The 27697-nt window shown below is 43.6% G+C and overlaps 1 protein-coding gene across 1 annotated transcript; it reads right to left on the bottom strand.

Annotated features, from left to right (window-relative positions):
- Nucleotides 1-5522: 5522 nt before the first annotated feature.
- Nucleotides 5523-27646, bottom strand: LOC147247146 (TBC1 domain family member 12-like). Its single transcript, XM_086180667.1, has 13 exons — nucleotides 25993-27646; nucleotides 19397-19535; nucleotides 15011-15135; nucleotides 14669-14751; nucleotides 14289-14406; nucleotides 14093-14199; nucleotides 13635-13718; nucleotides 13388-13482; nucleotides 13228-13299; nucleotides 11471-11599; nucleotides 11225-11334; nucleotides 10646-10904; nucleotides 5523-10146 (listed from the first exon to the last, which is right to left on the bottom strand). Exons 1-13 carry the CDS (start codon nucleotides 27309-27311, stop codon nucleotides 10081-10083), a joined length of 2706 nt encoding a protein of 901 aa, XP_086036793.1. The 5' UTR covers nucleotides 27312-27646; the 3' UTR covers nucleotides 5523-10080.
- Between the last annotated feature and the right edge of the window lie 51 nt (nucleotides 27647-27697).

A 27697-nucleotide genomic window follows, 5' to 3' on the forward strand; every position in this document is an offset into this window, starting at 1 on the left:
TTTTAATTGCCCAGCATGATACACACACACATGTAAATATCTGTATAGATATAGATACAGATTTATATAGATATAGATAGATTAATATTATTGATTTGAAGTAACTTCTTTTTTTCTGGCTCTACAGACACATTTTTATGTAAGATTTTAAGCTATAATTTGAATTCATTTTCATGAAGGTCAATTTAATGAAAAAAAAAACATTATCATAATATTTCATTTATACAGATCCAAATTATTGGGGAAAACACCCAGGTTTTTGAGCATCCGTATGTGTGTGGGGGGGTTGAATATGGAAAAATCCTCCAGTAAAATGTGGAACTTCATGGAGGGACAACGGAGGATGGATTGGTTCTGATGGACAGGTGTGTGTGTGTGTGTGTGTGTGTGTGTGTGTGTGTGTGTGTGTGTGTGTGTGTGTGTGTGTGTGTGTGTGTGTGTGTGTGCGCGGGACGGACACACATCAGAACAACCATCATCCAAACATCTACGGCACAATAATTCCAACATTTGGGTGTCAAATGAAAGTTTGGGAGGAAGGAGAGAAAAAAAACAAGAGGAGAAGAAACATCAAAGGCGAGATTAAACCCCGAGACAAAGGAGAGTGAGAAGAAAGAGAAGAAGAAAGCCGTGTTTTGTTCCACGTTGCCCTTTTCCACTCCTGAACACCGCTGGTGGCACGTTCAACCGCTGAAGCTGCTAGCCAATCGCCTCTCCTCGTTTGCCCCGTCACCCTGCATCAGTGGGGTCAAAGGGCACTGTGCCTCCCAATTAATGAGCTAGCGAGCCTCAGCGCCCCTCTCCACGCCCCAAACTCCCACAATTCAGCAGGAGACAGCGAATATATTCAAGCCGGAGAGCGAGCGGTTTTAGCAGCAGTTTCGCTCGACAGCCCCTCCGGCGGTTCGCGCTCGTTCGCTGAGGAGTTCGAGTTTTAGTGGAGTTTCGGTAGCGAAATCAGCGATCTGGTGCTCTGTGCGTTCCTCTTTCCTCCGGTGCTAACTGTTCACCCTTGTAATCAGATCATGCCTGCTGAAGAGTCAGGAACAAAGACATGCAAATTCTAATTAAATGTGCAGCGTTGGGACAGGCCCCGTTTGATCGCTGAGGCCTTTCATGCCCCCTAATCGCTCCTGACAGCCCCTTCCAACAGATTCTGTGACAAACTTCTCAATTCAACTGAGGGGGATTTTTGAACTTTGCTTGCTCCTGCGGCCTTGGCTCCAGGTCTGTCAAACAATCCAAATCAATGACCCAATTGACCAGTGGTCCCCTTGTTGATAACCTCAATGAGCTCTATGTTGCCATTCATTGTGTCGCAGGGCTAAATGCCGCTAGCATTTTATGGTAATTAAACACTCGTTTGGTTCCTAGCTTTGAATACAAACACTGGAGGAGGGGTCCGGAAAGCACGGGGCAGCACTGGGGGGATGCAGGTGCAGGGAAAAGATGGAGGGACGAAGCCAGGGGGTTGGGGTGGTGGTGGTGGTGGGGGGGCACAACCACAGGACTTTCCCACCAACATGGCCCAGCGCCACCAGGACACTCATTAGGTCATTACAATAAGGAAAGGGCCTTTTTTTGGGGGGGGTTTTGTTTTATTAAAAATCTCATTAATCCCACAACAAAAGGCACGTACTGACCCCATTGGTGCCCCTGTTATCTGAATATGCCTTTATAGAATGGAGCATCTAATTGCAACTCGGCGCCTAACAGCTTTCCCTCCGTCTGACCCGGCCCGCTCGGTGTGTGCGAGGAGTGAAAGAGGAGCTAAAGAGAATTGGCCTCTCGGGGCGTCCAGCGACCTAATGGGAAAGCGGCTCAGACGTGCCGGTGGTTGAACACCCGGGTTCTCAACTCCTCCAGCGACTTCATTCCAAACCCAGACGGATTGTTTTCGCTGTGGGATTCTGTTGTCCTGTCCAGATTTCATAGTTCAAATTACAAATGAGGGGTTTCGTCCCTATGCAATAATGACCACAATAATAATGATGATTATTATTATGGTCATTATAATAATAATAGTAATCATGATTGTGAGTGGAAATGAGAGGTGATTCTATATCGATTCTTTGGTCAACGATGGCGTTAAAGAAAAGTCCAGATCTCTCCACACTGGTCACTTCCTGAGGAAACTGATGGAGGCGTCTTGTCAGAGGCGGGGGGGGGGGGGTGCAGCTGCAGACATTGTGATTATTGATCATTGATTACTCCTCTGTCACTACAACATTGTGAGAGATGAAAACAAAGAAGCCGGTCTAACAGTGGACTTTCATGAAGTGGAAGCACATCCAAGTACAAGTACAAGTACACGTTCTATACTTGGATGTGTAGCAGCAGAGACATGAAGGATGAGAGGCGATAAACACTTTGTTGTTTTTTTGATAAGAAGTCAAGAGGAAATGGTCACGCGCGTGCGTTCGCCACCGATGAAGGGAAAACTGATTATCTTGTATGTGGGAGTGATAGCACACCTTGTTGAATACATGTCAATCATCCCTTAATCCTCGCCGTGTTTTCACTGGACGACGCATAAGATGATGATGATGATGATGATGGGAGCGGGCCAGAGCAGATCGTTATGCAAAAAACTTTCCTTTTCCTGATAAAATCCACAGGAACCGGCTTAGTGATGAGCAGTCAGACGGAAAGATGGGAAATTTCAACGGCGGACCAGGAAGCCGAACCTCCGCTGGCGTGTTCATGCAGGTGCACAGGCCATCAGATAGAAGGAGGAGCCGGAAACTCACCGCTGGTCAAGAAGATGGCGCCACACAGCCGTCTTCAGGAAATGAGTCTCATGACAAAGACCATTTCATCTGGTTCATTATCAAAAAAGGCAAAGATGAATCTGACATAAACATGATGGACGCGTGCCGTTTATTCCAGCACGTGACTGAAAGAACATTCCCTGCTAATGCAGCTGCACTGAGACTAATAATTCCATCATGGCTAAATAACGAAGCTCATTATCTGGTGACGACAAGACAATTCATCTTGGTATTATCTCATTATAACAAGATAATCAACTTGGTATCCTGGGATAGCCAGACCATCAATTCATTATCGAAAGGTAACCGACCTTTTTTCAGGAAGATGAGCTAATTTTGTCAAGATAATGAATCTCGTTCTCTCTTTATCACGAGCATCACCATGTCAAGATAACGAGCTAATTATCACAATAAGGGCATTTAAAATTAGATTAAATTAGAAGAGCAACCTTCAGCTTCTGTAGAAACCAGAGATGTCCAACTAGTGGGTTTACTTCTTTACGTATATACATATTATATATATACATATATATACACATATATATACACACATATATATATATATTATATATACATATACACATATATTATATATATATATATATACATATATGTGTATATATATACATATTATATATACATATATACACATATATATATACATATACACACACACATATATATATACACATATATACACATATATATATACATACATATATATACATATTATATATACACACACACACATATATACATACACATATATACATACATATATATACATATTATATATATATACACACACACACACATATATACACACACACACACACACATATATACATACACATATATACATACATATATATATACACACACACACACACATATATACATACACATATATACATATTATATATATATACACACACACACACACATATATACATACACATATATACATACATATATATACATATTATATACACACACACATATATACACACACACACACATATATACATACACATATATACATACATATATATATACATGCTTTTGAATAATGATGATAAACATCATGAAAATAAACCTGTGAGAACCAAATGAGTGCATCAGCTAACGATTCTTCTTCCAGGTCATCCTGAATCTGGGTTCAGGTTCTGGTTGACAGGTGTCCGTCGTAGCCTGGTCTCCATGGTAACGGGGGAGCAGGCTGCTGGGGTGGGGGGTGCAGACTAAAACCAAACAGTCCTGATGATGGAGTGATGACGGAGGAGGAGAAGGAGGAGCACCCCCCCCCCCCCCCCCCCCCCCATCAACGTAGAAGAGGAACAGAAGCAAAGATTTCCTTCGTTTGTGTTTCTCGTGCTCCGGGAAGGAAACTCTAGTTTGATCAGGTTTGTCCATGTTTGTCTTTGTTTCTGAGCATTTTCTGGCAGATTTGATGTCTCCTTTGTTGGTTTTTTTGTGATGTGGCTGTTTTAACTTGGTGGAGCTTCTTGCTCATCGGTGGTTTTAAGGATCGTAAATTTCTGAATGTTTTATTGATCACGTTTCCCCTCAGAAAGTCCAGGAGGTGAGAGGGATTTCAGTCTTTGTCTCAGGTGACAAACATTTTGAAGGATGTTTGATGAATTTGCAGCGTTATAATGGCAACGGTGACCTGGGCGCATTTATTCCATCCCAGATTCACACACTTGCTGCTGTGGGTTTGTTCTGCTCCTTTGCCCTGACCTCGGCCTCCCTGCCTCCTGCTGTGGTATCCCAGAGGCCCCTGGGGCACTCATCTCCTTCTTCCCCTGCAGCCCCACCTCCACAGGAAAGCCCCCAGACTGCTGCCAAATACCTCCAAAGATTCTTCCCCTGGCTCAGATTTGGCAAGAGGCCCCTTGTGGCTTCACCTCACTTCCACCGCCGGCCTCGGAAATACCGGAGACCCCCGAGCGCTGTCGCCTCACATCCTCGCTCTGCACCTCCAATCACAGATGAAACCTCACACGCAAAACTGATACGTCAAGTGACGCTGACGTAGACGATCAGAAACTAAAGACGTGTTTCAGGAAACACAACACAAAATAAAAGTACTTCCTCCTCCATCTGCATGATTATTTTGATTAATAAAATACATTCAAACCTCAAGAAATGTACCTCGCTGTGTCATGACAAGGCCAGCATTCGTGCGTCACTTTCAATGAAAAATGAAATGATTAAATGTATTGAAGGCGACTATTAAATCCGTTATTTCAGAATGAAGGACTGTTGTCCGGCAGCAGAGCTGGAAGATGCCACGCTTGTGTTTGGTTGCCACCTAGTGGCGGCTCTGCAGACTCAGACACAATACTTCATTCCATTTTGGCCCCAGTATTTCAGATTTACTCTAAAAAACTGCAGCATCGGTCGGTACAATCGGCATTCACCCTTGAATTTAAATGACTAAAACGATAAATGCATCTGTTCAGGTTAATTATTGAGGGAAAAAAATCAGGATTTCATCAGTCATGAAACTCAGAATCAGATGACGTGTTTAGCTCAGGCACCTCTTTCAGAAAACAAATCTAGGGTCAAAGGTCAAGACTGTTCTTGCAGAGAAGTGAACAAATACTTGTCTGGGATTGAAACATTGACCAAAAGCACTGAAAGACTGCATTTGATTCGTTTAAAATAAATAAAATTGTATGAAGCAGCAGCTGCGGTTTCAGCGATGTGCTGAAGACGATTGGCTTCACTTTAAATTTAAGGATTTAAAAAAAAAACAAAAAACAGGCAAACTTCCATTTGCAGGGATATTTATTTACACATTTAACTAGTGGCTGTTATATGAAAAGAAAGACCATTTTTACAGTTTATTTACATCACCTGTTAAGGCATTATGACAAGAAAAAAAACTGTACATGACATTTGTGACAGGAAAACAAACAAAAAAGCCAAACTGAATTTACATGAAAGTGTAAAACAAAAATAAAATTTAAATAAAATCAATGTGTGTGACATTAATCATTCTTCTCCTGCAGTTTCAGTAATAATTTCTGACGTTTTCATCAATAATTCGATATTTTTCTTAATAATCTGGCCTAGAGTGGAGACGAGGGGTCATGGAGCCGACTGGCGGAGTATTCGGGGTATTTACTGTCCTCTACTTTCCAAACCATATTGCACTTTTATTTCCCAAGTGAGGAGTTTATAAAGGAACCAGCACGATCAGAAACAGGCACATCTGAGCGTCCACCCTCATCTGTCAGATCCTGATAGTTTACTCTAAAAAAAAAAAAAAATCAGATCCATAATTTTCTACATCAAGTTTTTAAGGATTAGTTAAAGGTGCTATTTGTAAGATTTGATCAAATGTTGACACTCCAAAGAAAGACAATTTCAGTCAATCAACTACAATCTAACTGTACAACCTGCAGTTAAAAACACAGTCAACGACTGGCGGACGACCCATAATCTTAATTTATGTCATCAGTCTTCTAGCTCACGCTACAGCTAGCTTAGCTCAGTTTTTAGCGAGACTACACATCAAAGCTATTTGGAATGTTTTTTTTTTTTATCTGAACGGCTTTTGTTGTCATTCGCGACACTTAAGTTACAATTTTTAATGATCCAAACAAAACGGACTGGAGAAAGATCTGACTGGATGCAGCAGACTCACCAGCGCCTCCTTGGGGACAAAGTGGTACTATGAGACAGGACAGATGACACAAGCTGGTTAGCATGCTAATTTCAGCAGCTGTCACTGCAACACAAAACAACAATGAAACTGTTACTTCCTTATATTTAGAAGGTAACTCCTGTCCATTCAACACATTAACTCAAAATACGTACATATAGCACCTTTAATTAGCTCCCTGCCACTTTATTTTGACAATTTAACCAAGTACAAATGTTTCCACCGCAAGTTTAAATAGCTGATCACAAAATCTCAAAATTATTTACCGGTTAGTGTGAGTAAGTCAGGCATTTTTGGCTCGACAACTTGCTAAAGGCGAAATGGAATTAAAACATTTAGGGAAGAAAACCTGTAGAGGAGTAGTGTGGCGTCCCTTCACGGTGACAGACTCGTGATTTACCGGCATCACGCGCGCCGGCAGCTTCAGAGGAGTTTGATTCAAGCTCCTTGTAGGCAAGTTGAATGCTACTGCACTAACTCATGTAGGAATACAGAAGCTGATTAAATAAAGTTTAATCAAACCATGATTCTTCTGTTATAAAGCCAGGAGTCACCATGCGATAATAGGATGATTTAATCTGAGAACCCCCCCCCCCCCCCCATGATGTCCATTCTTTAAAACACACCAGGTAAAATTAAGTTTTCCAAAATTTCATGACTTTGTATAAACCTAGTATCTTATATTATATACTGAGAGAAAGCCTGCTATGAATAAACTGGGATTTAACTTCCCCGTGTATCTACGTTCCATTTTGGTAGAAGAGATTTTGAAGTGACAGCTGATGTTCGACCCAGTGAGATTGAGGGCTGCACTTCCACTTGGCGATGCTCATCACGAGGAAAGAAAGCATCTCTGGTCTCAGCCTCTTTACTATCAAGTGCTTGATCAGACACTTTGGTCAAGTTTTATCAGGAAAACACACCTGCGCTAACTGCCTCATTAGCTGAGTGTTTCCGACCGTTCGATATTCCTTTACGGTAGTTTGTGTGGTTTTTTTTTTTCCACGCTCTTCCATTTCATCAGGGACGCGTCTGGCGGTCAATACGAACATGAAGACACATGATACATTTGCATTTGAACACACACACACACATTCAGGCGCAACAGAAAACACTCATTCATGGAGTCGTTCGCTGATACACTGGTGCAGGGAAAAAAACAACTCACTGGAGAGAAAGAGCGACCGGGAAGACGGGAGGAGCTCGGCAGGGACATTGGTCCTCCTCACAGCTTCCCATCCATGAAACTTGAGAGATGTTTTAGATGTTTTGTTGTTGTTGTCTTGGATTAACGATGAATACAAATAAAAAAGGCAGTCTTAACATTTACATTGAAGAGTCAATTCCTTTTTTTGTTTCTTATGATTTCCTATTCTGCACCATTTGATAAATATTTTTTGCAAAACAATAGCCTGTCTGAGGTTCAGAGGGTTAAATCCTTGTGTTTCAAATCCTCTCTGACCATCTGACAGCGAGAAGCAACCTGCTGATCTCAGTTAGCTTCCTTTTTTGAGGGGGGCGATAAAAGTTCAAAGGTCACTTTGACCTTCGCACATTGCAGAGGCCTACAGGAGCGACGCGGTTTCCCTCCTCCAGGCTGCTCTTAATTCTGCAGTGAGTTTTCCTCTGCAGTCAACATGGCACTTTCAGGGTTGACGCTGGGACTGAGAGGCTGTTAGTCCGGGTTTGTAAGGCCTGCTCATCTGCTGGTGGGGGGGTGGTGGGGTGTTCTGGTCAATCGTGTGGAGGTTTGAGGGTTGGTCAGGAGAGGTAGGGAGGACACGGAGGTGCGTCTAGTGTTGGCGAGTCAGAGGAGTGTTAGACAATGTGACAGAGGGGGGAGAATGAAGCAGAGCCCTTAGAGAGACTCGACGGGTCGACACGCCGTTTGTAAAGGTGACTTCAGACACACTTCCACTGATCTGAGCATGTTTGAAATGACACGTCCAAGTGCATCCGTGTACGTTGGGAGCGCCGCACACGGCTGCTGGAGGCAGAACATGAGGGACAGGTTCGAACTGATGCCCCTAAGTTTGGTCTGAACTCACCCTGCGGAGTGTTCTGCGAGAGCCAGTGTTCACATTCAAGCTTTAGTGCTGCGTTTATAAAGTGCTGGAAGAGGAAATCTGAACGGGAGGAACACTGTTAGAAAGCTGCGCTGGTCCCACATGCGCTCTCACATTTACAGTACACTTCATTTACTCTTGGCTCAAAGTGGTTCCACAAAAGGTTCAAAAGATTTTTGACAAAAAAAATAAAAGCTGAGGCTTCTTGATCCGAGTCCCTGTGGATGACAGCCGGCCTGTAACGCACAGGTCGCAGTTAAAAACAGATCAATCTGATGATCCAGTCGAGTAAATAGATCCCTGGCGGAGAATCTGCTTTCAGTCCACTGTCAATCATTTTCTGCCCCCCCCCCCCCCAAAAAAAATTACATCTTCATATTAAGGTTTACACATTTAAAAAACATCTTGAGCCTGCTGGACCACAGATATTTAAACTTTCCTGTGTCCTACACATATTATTGGTATTATAATAGTCAAGAGTCAGGGGTCGAGGATTACTCATCTCTAGATCAAAATCAATCATTCATAATCAGGAAAATGATAGGCAGGTATTAGGAAGTGACAAAGATTTCCAGGAAAAATTATTCAGAATAACAACCTGCTTGTAATTATTTGTCAACTGTACTGCTAAGATGCTCTCGCGAATTTTAAAATACATTTATTTGATCCGATACAAAAACAGATTCTAGTAATCACGATAATGCTTAATATCACATCCAGCAATCGGTCGACCCCTAACTCCATCAATGATGAAATGTGAATCAGCTGATTCCTTGGTATGACTAGAAATACTGCTCTCACTTTCATCTCTGCGTTTTCTTGACTTACCAACACAGGATTTTATTTCAAAAGCTAACAAGTAGCCAGTGTATTAGCTTCAGGTTCAGGTTTTTTAACCCGATGGTTGGTTCAAGCTAAACTGAATCATCTTGACTAACATGAATAATTCAACCACAAAGGTCATTTTGGAAGCCATTAAAAAAACACTGGCACCAAAAATTAGAAGTGGAGTGTAAGAAGAGCGCAGGGGGTGATGCTCCGTTTTAGTGGCGTAAAACTGACCACAGGAGTTGCTGTGTGTGTGTGTGTGTGTGTGTGTGTGTGTGTGTGTGCGTGCGTGCATGCGTGCATGTGCACGTGTGCATGAGCTCTTAAAAATAAGTGTATGGAAACACAGATAGCGCCCCGACTTGGAGGCAGAATTACCATGAGCCAAATCCTTTGGCCAGGAATGAGTCAGCTGGGTTTCATGTTCCAGTTTCTAGTGGGCTGGGCTCTGGTGAAATACTGACTGAAGTTTTGGGATTAACCCCCTACTTTCACAGATTTAAGGGGGCCACATCCTCCTCGTCCGTCCGCCTGGGCGTGTCGATCTAACCCAGCATCGGAGGCTCTCCTGGCTGCTGTGTTCTCTTCGAGCTTTGTATCCAAACCTCTGGTGGGAGAGTCGAACTTGAGGCTACGTAGCTCGAAGTTTCACAGCCAGGCGTTGACGCAGCAAGCTGCCCTTTGTCTTCTGCCTACGCAGCGTTTGAGGAGTCGTGCCGTTAAGTGTCGAGGTTAGCTAGTGTTAACTTCTTAAAGCCGGGCTTGTGTTTTTGTCAGTCTCTTTATCCTTCATCGAGGCAGAAAAAACCTGGAAGAAAATATATTCTTTTAGATTTGTTTCACATACTTTTGTTTCTATTACAATGATCACATGATCATGCAGGGGATGAGCAATGACATGTCTATCCTGGTCTGGCTGGGTGGTGCTTCAACTACACAACGTTGGCTGGCGGTGGCGCCTCTGTGCCAGTGTGTTGAGTTTTGGGGCAAATAGCTTTGAGGGGTTTCAGATGATAAATGCTGAACAACAACTGACTGAACGAAACGCAGCTCAACGGGGCTCAGACCGGAGGAGGAGATGCTGTGGAAGCGAGTGTGCAGAGGTGTGTAGGAGGAAACGCTATTTCACCGGTCACAGTTGTCGCAGACTGCGCCGACATGACACGTGCAAGGAGCTGCGTGTCAGGCTTTGGTCGCTACACTGCGGTTGATTTGATGGACAACTATAAATCAAGCTGTCGTGGGAGTTCACACCGAATTAACCACAGACGTCATTAACGTGAGCTCAGGGTTCAGAACACACTGACCTGAGCCCAGCGGCGGTTCCTGCTGATCATGTGTGTGTTCGCCATGGAGGTGAAGAGTGTGTGTGACTGCAGGTCTTCAGGCAGGCGGGTGAGGAACTGAGCAATGTGGATGAAGTCCATCTGGAGCAGGACATCTTCAAACAGACGCAGGATACCCAACCCTGTCCGGAACAAACTCTCCTCCCCGTCCCGGCAGAACACATCCCACACCCGGCACGCCACGTCCAGCGGGAGGGACTTACTGTAGAGTGTAAAGATCCTGGACAGCAATTGACAACAATTTGTACTTTACAAAATATGCATGTTTTTACCAAATGACTTAAAATAAAAATGCTTTTGCTTCGTCTCATTTACAAGTATCTTATTTGCTCAGATATTTTCAACCCTAAAAGTAGACTTCACTGCTTCATGGGATGTTTTCCTGGTGCTGCAACTGGTCAGCTGACAAGAAATATTCATTGGCAACTTCTTAAATGTTTTGGTTTCAGTTATTTTTACACCATAACAGCCAAAACACACTGATTCCAGATGATTAATGTACATATTAGTGGCTATGATGAAGTTACGTTGAGGACTCACCAGTCAATCAGGTAGAGGTCAGGGGTCAGGTTGTTGGTCTGGAAGTGGTTGAAGAGACGAGGCAGATTCTCCTCAAAGAAAACCTCAAAGACGGCAAAATACTTCAACATCTGACACGTGCAGAAAGAGAGAGAGGAAAAGATGATGGACCGAAGTCAAATTGGATTGGAATAAGTAAAAGAAAATTGATATGAAAATTGCAGGACAAAGTAAATATTTTGTAGACAGGTGTGTGTGTGTGTGTACCAGTTCATGGTCCACTCTAAAGAACGCCATCTGACAGGGTTTATTGAGCAGGTTGGCGAAGGTGATGAAGGCTTCGGCCTCCTCCAGGTTGAGAATCAGCACAGCAGCGATGAAAGACATCCCCTGGACCTGAGGGAGCCCACACACAGATCCCTGCTCAGCAGCCACAACACACAGCTGCACTGCTGCACTGAGCATGCACATCCAGATCTACAGACACAAGTGCATGTGGAGTTCTACATAGAAGCAGCAGATTCATTAGTCTTTGCAGGAACAAAATGAGAATATGTTAAGTTTGAGGTTTTTAAAGCCTTGCCACGAGTATGTGGCTGCTATTGGTTTCGTGTGTCTCATCATAGTATAATCTTGTCCTGGAGACACCTACTGGAGCAGGAAGGAACTACCGCAAGGGCAGAACAGCAGGTGTTTGGTTTTTTGCAGGCACATTTTGCTACCGTGTTTGCCTTACAGACCAGTAAGTCTGTAACCAGTCCAGAATGGGTCTGAGCACTAGTCTGGTATGGGACAACAGTCATCAGAAGAGCTGCAACACGCTGAAGAAGTAGGCTAATTGCTAATAGCTAACAATAACAAACCAGCGATGCAATCTATAATGCCAGCTAATATCTGGTAATTTCCCAGACAAAGACTAGCAATAGCAGTTCCTAATAGCAGTGTTCCTAGGGCTTCTCAGTGCCGTGTGAGGGCCTGCTGTGTCAGCAGAGATGTGGCTAATGGAAAACAGTACAGAAAATCTCTACATTGTGGCATTTTTAATCAACAGAAATTACACTATTGAGAGAAGCAAAGAGGTCATCCCCGAAAGGAAGCTCCATCTCCAGCTCAGGAAAGTGTTCTGGATGTTTGCAGCTCATTTGTGGTCAGCTTTTTTGAGCCAATTGAGGCCTCATTTAACCTACCACCACCTGTTATATAAAGGCGCTATCACACTGGCCACCGAGCCGCTACTATGCCCGTCTTTTTTGTGGTTCGGTCTGAAGTTTCAGACAGAGCGCGGTGAATTGGGGGTCAATTTTGGCCTGGCAATATTCCGCCTCCGAGGGTACATCTATTACCGCTTCCACTACTATTTGAATCTGAGCCGTCGATGTGCCGGCTCGGTGTGAGGTGGGCGGAGGTGTCAATGATGACGCAAACTCACAAACATAATGCTCACCGGTTCTCCCGCATCAAACATCTCAGAGAAAGTCAACACCAATGCTGCTGGCAGCCAGAGCAGTGAACTGCTGTTTTGAAACTTACAGACTGTCACAGGGCTGAATATTCTTCTGATATATATATTGTGCGTCAATGTTCACGCGCAACTTCGTGCTGCACGTCACATCTCGTTTACACCCACACAAGTGCCGACTTTTATGGCATTTCACACAGACTAAATGGCAAATTCCCGCCTCTACCAGGCCGCAAATTTGGCGCATTCTGTGTCTAGAAGGGGCTTAAGATGAACCACGATCTGACTGGACTAAACCTCCAGCTTGCTGTTGTCTCGCTTGCTGTCCAAGCTTCACTGCTCTAATGGAAGACCTGTTTGATTAGCCCACAGTGTCTCTCTTCAATTGAGAAACAAAAAATTTGCACAAACATATTTCAGGGATTGGATGTCCTTTGGCAGCCATGCTGGATTATTCATTTCAACACAATCTCATGTGATGTGATATTTTCACATTCAGCAAACACTCTCCGCAGTTGCTGGCTACGAGTTAGTTAGACAATTTGATAGAGACGAGCAAACTCACATAGCCAATATCAGGTCTGTAACAGGTGTAAGCTCCCAGCACGCTGTGGAGGAGGTCATGGTAGGGACCACCCTGCAGAGAGGATTAAGCTGAATAATCCAACCAGAGAGAGGAAGAAGGACTGACTGATCAAGGTGAAAAAGGTCAAAAAAGCTGTTACCTTCTGAAAGATGAAAAGAGACGGGAAGGTTCTGGAAATGTCTAACTTGATGAGATCCAGACTGGATTCCCTGTCAGCCAGAGACGCTCCGCCGTCTGACAAGAAAACACGGGTGACAAGTTTCAATATGCAACTCAATCTGCTGCGCTTTTCCTCCATTGGGACCTTTCAGAGTGAACTTTAATGCCCAAAAAACTTCATTATGGTAATGATGATGTCAGGTGCACGAGCTGCTGCCGTATCGTACCGCTCTCGTTGTCGTTGACCGAGCTGGTTTCACTGTAGCTCCTCCACTTCTCTTTGGCTCTGGACAGGAAAATCTCATACAGCTCTGAACAAACACACATCAGGGTCAGAAGGACAAAAAATCACCATAAACCAGGAGCACACTTGGAAATCGCAGGCCTCCACCAAGGTGAAGGTCAATATCAATATACATATGCCTGATTTGTTTCATATTCATTCTCCACAAAATTATTCTTGAGAATGAAAATGTAGCACAAATCAACCACTCTATAGAGTTTGTAGCTGGACTGTGATCGCCTCCTCAACAGAGCCACGCATCCGCACAAACAAACGGGGCCAAGGAGGAAAAGGAGTCCAATTAGAAGGGGCAGGTTTGAAAAAACCCTAAAAATGGTTCCGATTCACACTCCGAACCTGTCGGGACATGAGGCTCATCCCTGAGGTGTGTGTTGTATGTACCTGGTGTGATGTTGAGCTCATTGCCGATGGCGAGGCTCCACACTCTACCTCTGACACTCGGAGGAAGTCCCTGCCACCAGAGCTCCCTGACCCGCCTTGTTCCTTTCCTGCGCATACATACACACACATACAAACATGATGCTGCCTATATTAGCTCACAAACACGTGACAATCACGCACAGCTGTGGATACATACATGGTGTCCCAGTGCGGCAGGATCTCATTGTTCCAGATAACCATGGCGTTGGAGATGCTGTCCTCCTGTCGGTGTCTCTCCTTCATTTGACGCTTCTTCTTCTGAGCTTCCTTCAACTCTGGCAAGTTTGTCCAACAGAGATCATGATTATTACTCTGCTCACATAAACACATATTAAACACTTGGAGCTTACAACATTGATTTCATGTCTGGGTTGCAGTCTGGAGGTGGAACCTGGGCTCGTGAACTAAGAGAAAACTTCTCCCATGATGTCTGCTCAAAGCTGAACGCTGTCCGTCTTCTTACACATCAAATGCAGTTCAAATGGGAAAATCCTAGTTTCTAAATCAGCCCAGGGGATAAATGTAGAGGCTGGGTACCTCTTCTCTTGGCTCCAGCCACCATCTCCTCATACTCCATTTTGTGTCTTTGTGTTTCCTCCAAAGATTTAGCTGGTAGGTTCCTGAAAAAACAAGAGATTATCAGCTAATACAAGAAAATTGATATTTTTTTAAAAATAATAAATGTTACAAACAAGTAAAATACACACCATTAAACCATCAAAAGAAAATTCAAACCTCTAATAAATCCTGTGTACAGTTATTTGTTTCCTAATTTAATGAATTTTACTTTGGTCCTGGTGAGTAAAATCAAATTCATGAAATGGGTATCAAATAAGTGCGCAGCACTGACATCTCAGCGATTGTGTTTGTGGTACTCACGCTGGCCGGTCCTCTAGGATGAGGGCTGTGGTAGAAAGAGGCTCAAACTCCAGGTTCTTCCTCCTCCCGGCAGGTGGGGGGTGCTGAGGAGCCAAACACATAACTGAGTCCTTCCCCTGCTCCACCTGCAGATACAAACACAGAAAGAGGCTTGTGGCTGAGTCAAGCCCTAACCATCTCTTCAAGACATTTCAACTAAACCAGTTCCAGGGCTGGCTCAGAGCAGATGCCCAATTCAGAACCAGTTCAATGAGTTTTTGACATCAAAAGAACTCTCTCAGCTACAAAAACTGGTTCCAGAACAGCATCTTTCCTAGTCTACAGACACCACTAACATTATCCTCTTTGTAATGTAAAGCCTCAGATACAGAAACACACAGCACAAAGTCTAATTTTGCTGAGAGTATTTTTCTACAATGGAGCCATAATAAGTAATACACAACACAAAAATTATGAAAAGCGTTTTACACAAAGTAAAAATCTATCGCTCTCACTCACACACGCGCGCGCGCACACACAACTATTCACAAACTCCAGTTTATTGGTAGAAAGACAGTCACAGAAATTGTAACCTGTGGGTGATTGTGTTTGTGAGTTTGTATTTGTTTACTAGTATGTGTGTGTTCGCACTTGTACAATGAAAGCTAACACCAACGTGTGTTACGTGAACCTTCAGTGTATTCATACATGGCCTATCGAGACTGCCAAATGAATATCTTTGTTTGTGTGTGTGTGTGTGTGTGTGTGTGTGTGTGTGTGTCCACACAATAAACCGTTCATTCACAGGAGCAGGACAGCTGCGGGTCAGTGACACAAAAAGCCTTTTATCATCTAATTTGTCAGCCCACCAGCAGAGGGAGACAACGTTCCCTCTCTGAAACTGGACATTGTAAACTAAAGCTGCTCAGTCATCAGTTTTACACTGAAGAGAAAGAAAATCTGGAGACTTATCCAGTGATTCCCAAGTAAAAAGAACCACGGAACTGCATTTTCACTGCATGCGTTTTGGACTCTAATATATGGCAGAATTTGTATTAAAATTTTCAGTGTTTAATATGATGGATGAAGTGAAAGATGATCTGACTTTCTGGTCACATGAAGAAATAAAATTATAAATGTAGCAAGAAGGAAACTGTGACAGTAAAATGGCAAAACGATCTTCCTTTATGGTTAAAAATGTAATTATTACCAACATGTCAAAGCAGCCTCACAAAGATCAACATCCAGTCGTGCACTACACACTCGGAGCTGAATGAAATCCCACCCATACACCATAGCTAGACATGTGATTGTGCCTGCAGGCGCTAATCCTCTGGATCCTCTGGTTTCTGTTTTACCAGCAGATGTTCGAACCTGCGGCAGGGATTTGCTTCCACTCGGCTGCAGGAGTATCAGGGAGAACCAGCCAGTGTTTCCCCTGGGACGGAGACGCAGCAGCAGCAGCAGAGGTGAAGCGCGCGCGCGGGCGTGTGTGTGTGTATGTGTGGAGCAGTCGCAAAGTTGGCGTGCAACATGATGTACATTGTGTTTCTGCCCCCTGTTTTTGGAGACTCTACATTTCTGCATATATGGAAGCACAGCTATGATTTATTATTGTTTTACTTTCTTGTGTTTATTGTAGCTCTGAACAATTTGGAAAAACATCAAGCGGCAATTATTTTGACTGATACTGCAACATTATTCACAATGTCTGAAGGAATCATTCCTCTTCTTTCATTATTCATATCTTGTTTCATTTTACAAAGATAATGGGATAATGTTGCAGAATCTGTTCCAAACAAAGTCTTAAGACTGTGGAATGAGACTTGGAAAGACACTGAAGAAAAAATTGCACTTCCTGCAGTTGAATACATTTTTAGTATATTGTTTGACCCGAGCTGCTTGCTAAAATGAAATACAAAATAGAATTAAATGAATTACAATCACAATGTCAGCCTGAGCATTCATATAAGAGCAATTTAAACTTTTTCATGTTAGGAAAAGTACTGCACAGATACTTATTTTGGTATTTTCTTAAGCTAGCTTAATTATTTTGGTTTGACTTGAGAAGTTATCAGTGATTTTAGGGCATTTTTGCAAACATTTGTCTGTCAGCTCTGATGAACTCAAGTCTGTTCCGACCCACATTTGATTTCCCTCTGCTTCCTTTAGGACCACATGAATGATGCAACCTTTGGAAATAATTAATGATTCGGGTAAATTTTTTTTCCACTCTCAATCACAAGCCAAACACCAAGTGCTTCAAACACAGCGCTCCTCACCACCATTGTCACCCAATGAGCAACCGTGTTTAGGTAGACGTGTTTCAACACCGCTGTCGAGTTCCGACGAGTGGAATCTGCCAAAGCTCATTCATCCAGTGGCTCGTCATCGCCCATCGCCTTACTAATGCTCCTTTCATGTGAATCCTGTTTGTATGTAGGACAGGAGTGGAGCAGATGTTATCAAGAGGTGCCACTAGGATACCAAGCGTGTGGAAATCTCATCCTCCTGAAATCCTGGAAATTGATACTAAGGATTACTGCCAGTCATGAGCACAGTAACAGGGAAGAACGCTGTGACAGTAATCCCAGGTTGTCACTCTGAGCAGATGAGCTAATTGCCGTGCTGCTGTACAAACTGAACTCAGAGGAAGGAGAAGTCAGCCTCCTCCCACTTCTTCTTCTCCTCCTCCTGCTCAGTTTGTGTCTGACGTGTCAAAAGTAAAGCCAAACCACATCTGGCCAGTGCATTTTCTGATGAATCATCTGACTGCGGCTGTCATCATGTGAGCAGAGTGTGCAAAAAGGCCATCAGCTGTCAGGCAGTTCAGTGTTCTGGCTGCTCTCGAAGGAAGGGCGCACCATTATCAGTCCTCCAGCTGCTTTCGAGATAGCTGGCACTGCTGCCCACACAGTCTCTTCATTTTGAGGTCAATTTTACTCCCAGCAAATTCTTTTTTCCCCCAATTTGCCTCACAGCCCCTCTGAATCTGGTTAGCACTACTGGAGGATCAATCTAATATCTGAAACGACTTACGAGTAACAATCCAGCAAGATGCAGAGGAAGATGTCGTTAACTGCACGAGGAGTATAGCACTCTACCTGTAGGGCTTGATGTCATCTGCCAAATGCTCCAAACGCCAATTCTTCCACTACATGCAAATACACAACTGAAACATCATGTGACTGCATGTGTTCCCAGGAGTATCGGAAACACGCCTTGATCTTTCCATGAAAATCATCTTTGTAAAACTTCCTAAGAAATTCCTGAACATGTAACAAATCTTTCACAGTTAAAAAAAAACAACAAAGAAGAATAAATTCTCCCCCACACTTGAGATTTTCAAGAGAGAAATTCAACCACAACTTAAGCCTTAAACCGTCTGAAACAGAACCAACTGAGGCTTTTCTGCTGCTGTCTTCTTTCTCTCCTTTTCCTCAGTGTCGTCCGTAGAGCTTCGTATATAAATCAGACTGGTGTTTAAATTCAGCGTCTAGAGCTGAAGGATGATCACCCTCTTCAGTGTGTGATGCAGATGCTGCCTGACACTCTTCAGTGATTGACAGATGTGAAAAGGAAAACCAGATTAGATTAAATTCAGACGGAACAAAGCGTCCACTGTAGTGAGTGTCTGCCCAGGATACCACCTGCTCTACATGACAAGAGGGGAACAGGTGTGTGTGTGTGTGTTGGGGGGGTGTCATTTGCATCCTCAGTTGAAGCCACTGTGCTGAAGTTGCCTAGCGACAACACACACTCACATACACACTGAGTAAAATCAATTATACAGCCTAATTCCAGCCACCATGTTAGAGGTAAACAGATGCAGGCTAACAGCATTAGCCTCTGCAGCGTCAGGCTGGCAGGCACACACACACACATCATCAAATCAACCAACCAATCAATCAAACCAACAGCCTTCGCCATCTCTGCTCATCACACAAACACACGATGCAGAATCGGGGCTTCAGGTATTCAACTGTCCATTCCAAAAATGGACAAACATGACCCCAGATTCAGATCCTGCTCATTTCCATTATTACTGAGTATTCTTGGGTATAAACCATAGATGTTTTCATCCATTCAGTGTCAGAGATGATTGAGAAAAGTCTCATTTTTATTAAAAATAAACAAAAACTCAAAGATATATTATTACCAACTGGAAAAGTGGTCAATTCTCTCCATCTAAAACCACTTATATTTATTTCAAGGGTGTTTCGGTGTCAATTTTAAGCAAATGCTTATAATCTTTAGATATCAAGTTGTCCAGCTTTCATCTGATAAACTAAGCCAGACTTGCTTTGGGAGCACTGCGGTCTGGAAGAGACAACAAACCTCAAATAGGACAGAAATCCATGACGATGTTAAATGACTGTCATCCTCGTGTGAGTTCAAAACACCGACCTGCTCTGTGGACGAGGAGGGGGAGGCGGGGTCTTTTGCTGCATCGTCCTCTCTGGCTGCAGGCTTGCCAAATATTCGCCACCCAGCTGCATTATGGGAAAGCTGCTTGGGCTCTTTGGATTTCCTAGAAAACAGGCTCCTGAAAGGGAGATGGAAAAACCTTGTTATCAGGATGACTGCTGAAGCTTCACTGGACCAAATGCTAATGAAAACTTGACCTGAACAGCAGTGTCTTTGTCCATGTTTGTCACCATTTAACTCTGAGGTTGATGATACCGTCACCACAGAAAATCATCTCCACACGGGAAATACAAGTTGTTACATAAAAGGTAAAAAGGTTGGACTGTCACTCAAAGCCCAACATCTGTGTAGCATCATCGGGCTGCTCTTTTCCACTGGAATATTACCCAAATTATCTCCGGGTGATGCACGACGACTGTCAGCGAGAGACAACACAACAGTTCTCAGTTAATTATGATGTTGATGCAGTGAACATCTGTGGATGACGCATTGTTTTGATCCCAAATATTCTGAGCAATTGGCAAATCCTGAGAATAACTGGTATGCAGCTGCAACTTCTACGAGAGGTTCGTGAAAAGCAGTGATTGGTTTGGTCCAGCTGAGAAGGAAATTCAAACACTTATTTGATAGCACATCAAATAACCTACATTTACATTTGCCAACAAAATCTCAACAAAAGACAGCTTTGTCTGCAGAGCCATTATCCTTTAAATCCAGATCAAAACATCTCATATTCACCCATCATACAGGTATAGAATATCTTCCAACAAATAAATGAATATTTACTCAGGCTGCACCATTCATTGAAATACTGCTAAGACAGCAATCTGGGCAGGTGCACTATATAAATCACACACAGAACAATTTTTCTGAGGTAAAGCCTGTCACAAATATTATTACTACTATATTATTATCACTATATTCACTTTTATTCTGTGAAATACTTCCAAGTAAACTTCCTAAAGTTGTTCCAGGAAAACCTCCGGGAGATTGCGAGGCCTCTCACATGCAGCATTACTGGCCCATTTCACAGAAACACAAACGAACTTCATTCCTGTCCATTTGAACATCTTCTCCATCCCTGATCAGTAAAAAGTATTGAGGTTGTTGATGTCATGAAAAAAAAAAAATGCTCAGACATCATTCCTCATACTAACTGAAGGAGGAAGAGCAGTTGAAGACCTAATGAATCTTAATCCTCCATCTGACCGCAGTTGAGCAGCTGCAGCAGTTTTTGAAGTGATGAAAGAGAGAGAGAGAGAGAGAGCGAGAGAGAAAGAAAGAGAGAGAGAGAGAGAAAAAGCTGCCAGGTCAACACTTTTACATTTGTTTCGGTTGAAGAGGCTCTTGGTCAGCTGGAGGGAACAGAAAGAGGAACTGGAAAAATTTGGAAAAGGAAGTGGATCTTGAAAGGAGAACAAGAGAAAACACAAACGCATGCAAGTGCCTACACGCAAACATAAGAAGAAGAAGAAGAAGAAGAAGACGGACCTCAATGCAAATATTATTCCTATGTAGGCTGCAGTGCCTTCACTGTGCCTTCACTGTGCCTTCACTGTGCCTTCACTGTGTCTGTGTGAGAGACAAGCCTTTCTAACACCAACACTTAAATAAACCAGGATACCAGCACGTCCAGGCTTGGTCCATGAGTATTAAATGATATAAAACAGCTCCAGCAGAGAAAGTGGCTGCGCCTGTTTGTTTGCCTGATTAGGATGCTGTAGAAGGGCGGGAAGTTCAAGAATTCTGCAGGTGAAATCAACTCAAAACACATGATAAACAATTCATAATGATCTAACTTAAAAAAGTCCCAACAGGTAACATTTGATTTCTGACGCGTTCCTTTCCGAGTGGTCTCTGACAATAGCCATGCCAGTTTTCAAGTGATTCGACAGTAAAGTGTAAAATAAAATCATCTGGAATTTGACATCAGGCTCAGTTTGAACAAGAGTCCATCAAAGCTTTTAATTACATGTTAAGGATTTTTTTAATTATTATTATTTATGAACAGCAACAAAATAGGCCTTATGATGACTTTGGAGCTGAATTTAAATCTAAAATGAAAGTTTACTGCAATCGGACTCCATGAACATTTGTACAGCCATGAGCTGCTTTCACACTGGAAAGAAACATTTGAACGTATCTGACGGTTTCAATTTCTCTTGAAAAAAATATTACAAGTGGATTTAATGAATGTGCGGTATTTCATTTTACTTGTTACACTAAAAGTGCAAAGGCTTTTTTGTTGACATACATCTCTGTCCTTTCTCTTACGGGCAGCTGTAATGTGCAGGAGTAAAACTCACAAGATGTGCCTGGCTTCACCACTTATCTACAACCTGAAAACCACAGGGGCTGCAACACTGAAGCTGAGCCCCACCTGAGCTTCAGCTTCAACAACCTCCCGATCCCTCCCATAACCGTGAGTATACATATGCAGCTGGAGGAGAGAAGAGAGCTGCCTGCACTGATGTGAGGTCAGACGCCACACGTTAGCTCGCCGCGACCCAAACTCCAGAGTGAGAAGAACAAAACACCGTGTTTGCCGTTGTGTCTGTTACATCCAACAGTTCATCAGATTAGACACGGCCTCCTGAGACACCTGAGAAGGACACATGTAGCTGCAAATCAAACAACCCCTTGTTTCTGCTGGGCCGTGTTATTGGAGCAGGACTTAGCGGGCATTAGTGGGTTAGTGAGGCAACTTCCAGCTCAACCCAGGGGTTCTCTTTTTCAGGCTTCTGTGTTCCTAAACGTCTGTACTAAGGATTTCAATTCTTCATATTTGTTGAGGACTGACACTGACATCACCATTGTTCAAGATGTAGCAGAATATGACTGACACAAACTGCCTCATGTCACAAATCAGATCCCCCCTTCATCAGCAGAGGAATATGAAAACAAGCTCCAAGTCACAAACTCTGCACAAAACATCCAGCTGAAGGACAGAGAAGGTGGACATGTTTTCGCCTGAAGGGGGGCTTTTTAAATCAAGTAGCATTCCTGTTTGTATTTGTATAATGTGGATTTGATCCTCCATGCTACCGACCATCTGGTGAACATTCGAGCATTCCTGTCTGTCCTGTCTGTCTCTCTGTCTTTCTGTCTGCCTGCATTTCCTCCGAGACGCCGTGACATTCAGGCCAGCTGCTGAGGCTTGCGTCCAAGCCAAGAAAAGAGGTCTGGCACAGATGGAGACTCAGCAAACAGAAAGTTTCCTACACCTGACAAGATTTAAAAGTTTCCGGGGTAGGAAGAAAATCTGGTGTTTTCACACAGCGGTACAGCACAAAAAAATAAAAAATAAAATCACAAATGCAGCTTCAACAGGCCCCTCCCCCTACTAAAAGTCCGTTGCCATGCTAGTGCAAACAACCAAATCAGCAAGTTAGCGCTGATAGGAGTGTAATTCAGCCCCTTTATCTAACTGCAATGACCGTATAAAACTTCCACTGAGAAATTATCAGATCATAAATGACAACAGAGTAAGACCTTCATCTCTGGCTGGATCCCGCACTGAAAAAGAAACCAGATTCAAGTCTTATTTGAGAACTGAGATGAAATGACAAATCTGAATCAAGGAATAGAATAATAACAGGTCCTGACACCTAATTTATTACGCCCACATTAATAGATTAATCATAAGATTCCAAGCTGCAGACAAAAACAGTTAACCAAAGTTTCAGGGCAAAGGAACCAGAACCGGAGGAATTCATATCAGGAAATAAACTCAAGACTGAAAGCCCCAGTTGCACATTCTAGTTTGTTTTTCAGCTGCATCTGAAGAACCAGTTGGATTATTAGACCATTTTCCACCGCAGGACTCGGACTCGGTGCGCGCACACACACACACACACACGCACGCACACACACACACACACACACACACACACACACACACACACACACACACACACACAATCTGTTTCCAACCCATTTGACAGCAAAACACATCAAAAAGTAGAGCTGGATAACAGGTTTCCAGAGGGCAAAAGGCGAGCACCAGGCTAACAGCACATATCAGAATTTTCACTGGCTTATCGGAAACACTGAGGGCTGACTTCCACACTGTCACTGACATAAAATAAGTTGAAAACAATCTTTTCTTTTAGAAAAAGAAACACATGAAGCTGAATGTGGAGCTGCAAGTGTGTCAGGTAAAGGTGCAACTAAGATGGCGGATCACAATACTAACTTACATTCAGATTTTGCATTGTTTACATTGTTGCGTTGCTCACTTATCGATACACTCCGACAGCAATGAGTCAAGTAGCCATTTAATGTGTGTGTGTGTGCGCTCTGTGTATATTATATATATATATATATATATATATATATATATATATATATATATATATATATATATATATATATATATATATATATACAATTTTGTAACAACAGAAAGAAAACTATGAACAAATGGAGAGTTTAGAGTCACTGATGCATTGAGAGTCCCCTATAAAAACAGTCAAGGCAAGGACCAGTCTGGAGAAGCTTGTGTTATAATAACCTGACGTCTAATAGGAGCTGAGAATAAATCATCTTTTTCACGCCTGCGAGAATCTCCATTCACAACAGCTCTGCTTCATCGCGGCAGGCAGCTGTGGGGAGGTTAAATGGTGTGTTGAACGGGCCTGACGGTTGAATCGGCTTCAGAAATAGAAAGCAGATGAGCAGAGGGAGCGGCGAATGTGAGCTAAGCCCTCGAGAAAGAGGCTGCAGTGAGTCAATGCTCACTGAGCCCTGCTGTATCACTTACTGCACATATATATATCTGGGGCATGGCTAATATGCTGGCTATTACTGAGGCTCAATACTTCTATGAAAAGGTGATGATTTATGCCAAATGGTCACTTGGCTATTGCTCTCCTCCATCCCTCTGTAATAAAGGAGACTGACATTAAATAAGGACCGGACCAGGATAAGCAGAGGGTGACCAAGACATAAAATATTGATTTATATCCACTGGAAGATTACTGCAGAAGCAAAACTGGAAGGTTTTATGGACAAAACCAAGTGCTACAAGTGCTTGTAGCATCTGGATTATTCTCAAATACCACATATCTATGTCTATTGCCATGATGTGGCATCAGAAATAGTTTTTGTTGTGGAGAAACTTCATTAATTCTCACTTATCAGGTTTTGGCTACACTTACATGATTGTGAAGCCCTAGTCTGTGGTGCTGTTGGATTTCTGGGGTGTCTGTAATGAGGGCGGTGGGCCGTATGAATGGAATAAAATGTTTCTCCAATAATTTCATATTTTGATGACAAAGTTCCTCTTGGGCATTAGTGGGTAGTTAGCTCATGGCTAATTCTTTGCCTGTAAATCTTGACTTAAGTTGAATATACCATGTGATGCCACCATTGCAGACTTGTTTTCCATGGGCCACACGCCTTCCCCGGAGCTAAAAAGAAAAAGCAGCCTCAACCACCTGTTCTGGGCTTCTTTTGGGAAGTTTAGAAAAGCCACAGGATTAAAACCATGTATCCACGTTCAAATTAGCAGAGGGTTAACTGCATTTTGCCAGCCTGACCAGATGGTGAGCTGCCCATTGAGCATGCTCCGTAATAACAATACTTTATTTATCCCACACTGGGGAAATTTAAATAGGTTCAGCAGCATCATCAATGGGGAACGTCACTACAGAGAAAAAAAAACAAAAAATAACTTGACATGCAGAGATTTACCTGGTGGCGATCAGCTTAGTGATCATTGTGAGAACTCGTTTGACAAGAGCTCAAATGTACTGGGATGTTCACTCACAGGAAAACATAATAGCAGAAAGGTCAAAGCAACAGCAGTGGGAATGAATTCTATTTGATTTGTTGAATGCTGTTGGCCTACTAGTCGAGGAAGCTCTGAGTGTGCGAGCCATTATATAAGCTTTTTAGCTCCTGTCAAGCCTGGAAAACTGTGGCAGCCCAAACTTAGATGTTAGTGTTGCTTTTTGAAAGGTTAAAATCTGCATTATTTGAGTTTAAAGACAAGATCCTTTCCATAACAGAGAAATCCAGCTTGTTTCAGACTTTCCAGATTCTGCTGATACCCTACACCTTCATTTAAATCATTCCCCAAACATCATTAGAAGATTAGTTTGTTCCCATCTAGCATGAATTAAAAAAAAAAAAAAAAAGCATTTTGGCTGCTTTACAGGCTGTAAAATATTGACATTTGTCTTTAATTGCTAATTTTATCATTCAAAGAATGAATGGAACACTTGGTGCTAAAGTTTTAAATTTTTAATTACTTAAACTGGGGGCACTAAGAATATCATGATTTCCCTTCTCGGTTATGTTTACTGGAGTGCAGTTTTAAGGAACTTTTCCAAAACAACACACACACACACACACACACACACACACACACAAATAGTGATGTCACAGGTAAAAAAAAATCAGAGTATGTTTGGGTTTCTGGTTTGTTGACAAGTCATAGCTTCGGGCCCTCTATATTCATCACATCATTGACTGTGGTGACAGAATGAGTGAGTGAGAGAGAGAGTGTGTGTGTGTGTGTGTGTGTGTGTGTGTGTGTGTGTGTGTGTGTGTGTGTGTGTGTGTGTGTGTACCTGGTGAAGAAATCAGCAATGCCGAACCTCTTTGGCAGCAGCTTTGGGTCCGAGCTGTCTGTCTGATCGGACAGATCTGGCAGCTTATCCGGGGCGCTCTGCCTCCGACCCGCTTCCAGTGTGTTCCGAAAGTCCTCCTCATAAACATCATCTCCAAAATAAAAGCCTCCATCCTCATCTGGGGACAGCGGGGTGGCGTCGCAGCTGAGGGACACAGCAAGGTTGGGGTTAGTCCTCAAAGTCTGCGGCCTGATAGGTGGACTGAAAGCCTCATCGTCATCCCCAGTTTGAAGCTCAGACACCGGGCTGTTGGTGGTGGGTGACGGAGAGGGCGAGGGGATTTTGGCACTTGATTCTGGGTCCTCGAAGGGCACAGGAGGGTGGGAGAGCTCATCCGCAGCTGGCGTATCCTTGCGAGGGCAGAGAGAGGCCAAACCCCCGCTGCACTCGCTTTTGCTCCACACATTTAAACCCGAATGAATGTGGGTGTTATTCTTGGGAGAAAGGTCCGACCAGTCACATGTTGCTCTGGCGGGGTTGACGATGTGTAAACCACCGTTGGCTACATTCACATCCTCACAGTCCACGTCGTAAAGTCTAGAAAACACTCCTGTCTGTTTACAGTAAGCCATGCCGGGACCTCCGTACCCCGGCCTCTCAAAACCCCCGTTTGGCATGTCTGGGGCCGCAGCAGTGCAAGCACAGTTCTGCTGGTACTTCCCCGAGCATGGTACCCGGCCAATGTGGAATGAAGTCCGGATACAGCCGGTGACTGCGCCGCCGTCCGTGGCCTCCTCTCCGGGACTAGTATCATCAGAATCCGGGGTTTCCCCTCCACTCTTCCCTGCCTGGTGCTGCAGAATCTGTCGGCGTGTCTCCTCTGAACCCCGAAGTACAGCTGGGCAGGGAGCGGCTGATATACCCGCAAGGCCGAGCCCTTCTTCTTCTTCCGTGCCTCCTGCTCCTTCAAACCCGATCATTATCGCCTCCTGAACGGGTGACTCAGTAAATCCGTTCAGGCCGCGGTAGTCGCCACAAACCCCCGAAATCTCACAGCTATCAGCCAGCCGGCCGGGCAGGCACTTCTCCGCCAAGTCCAACATCATCTCCTGTGGGGGCGGTTGTACCGGGGCGTCTCTGTTTACATTCCTCCCGTTACCGGTCACATAAATATGACCCTTCCCAGCTTCCTGACCCCCACTGACCTCAGCTCCTTTAAGTGCGATATACGATTTGTGAGCCGCTTTCAGCACTCCCCCCTCTTCGTTCTCATTTAAATCGACGGCAAACGACCCTCCGTTCTCCTTCGTCGTTTCCATGACCCTTCAGTCCGCCAAGCGAGCCTCGACAGCGGGCGTGAAATCCTGCAGCGAGTCGTCCTGCCTCGTCAGCCGAACTCCGCAGCAACAGCGGCAGGTTTTGTTGTTCTTTGAGGAAGGGGCTACCATTTTAGCCAAAGATACTTTCGTGTTACCTGACAGTCTCCGGGTGTAACATGTTCATTTCTGGCGTCCGAAATAACGATATAATTTCTGCCGTGAGAATACAGCGTCGTCGCTGTTTGGAAAATGATATAAATCCCGGTGTTTAGCTGGCTGTGGCAGCGGCATTCCAGCTACAGTCGAGCGCCATCTTGAAAATACCTCAATCATGACGTCATATGCCCCCCAACTCGATCCATGTTTTCAGGCTTTATTGTGACACC

Source organism: Aulostomus chinensis, chromosome 16 (genome assembly GCF_037954235.1).
Source record: "Aulostomus chinensis isolate RoL2024-O1b breed Wild chromosome 16, RoL_Achi_v1.0, whole genome shotgun sequence".
NCBI lineage: Eukaryota > Metazoa > Chordata > Actinopteri > Syngnathiformes > Aulostomidae > Aulostomus > Aulostomus chinensis.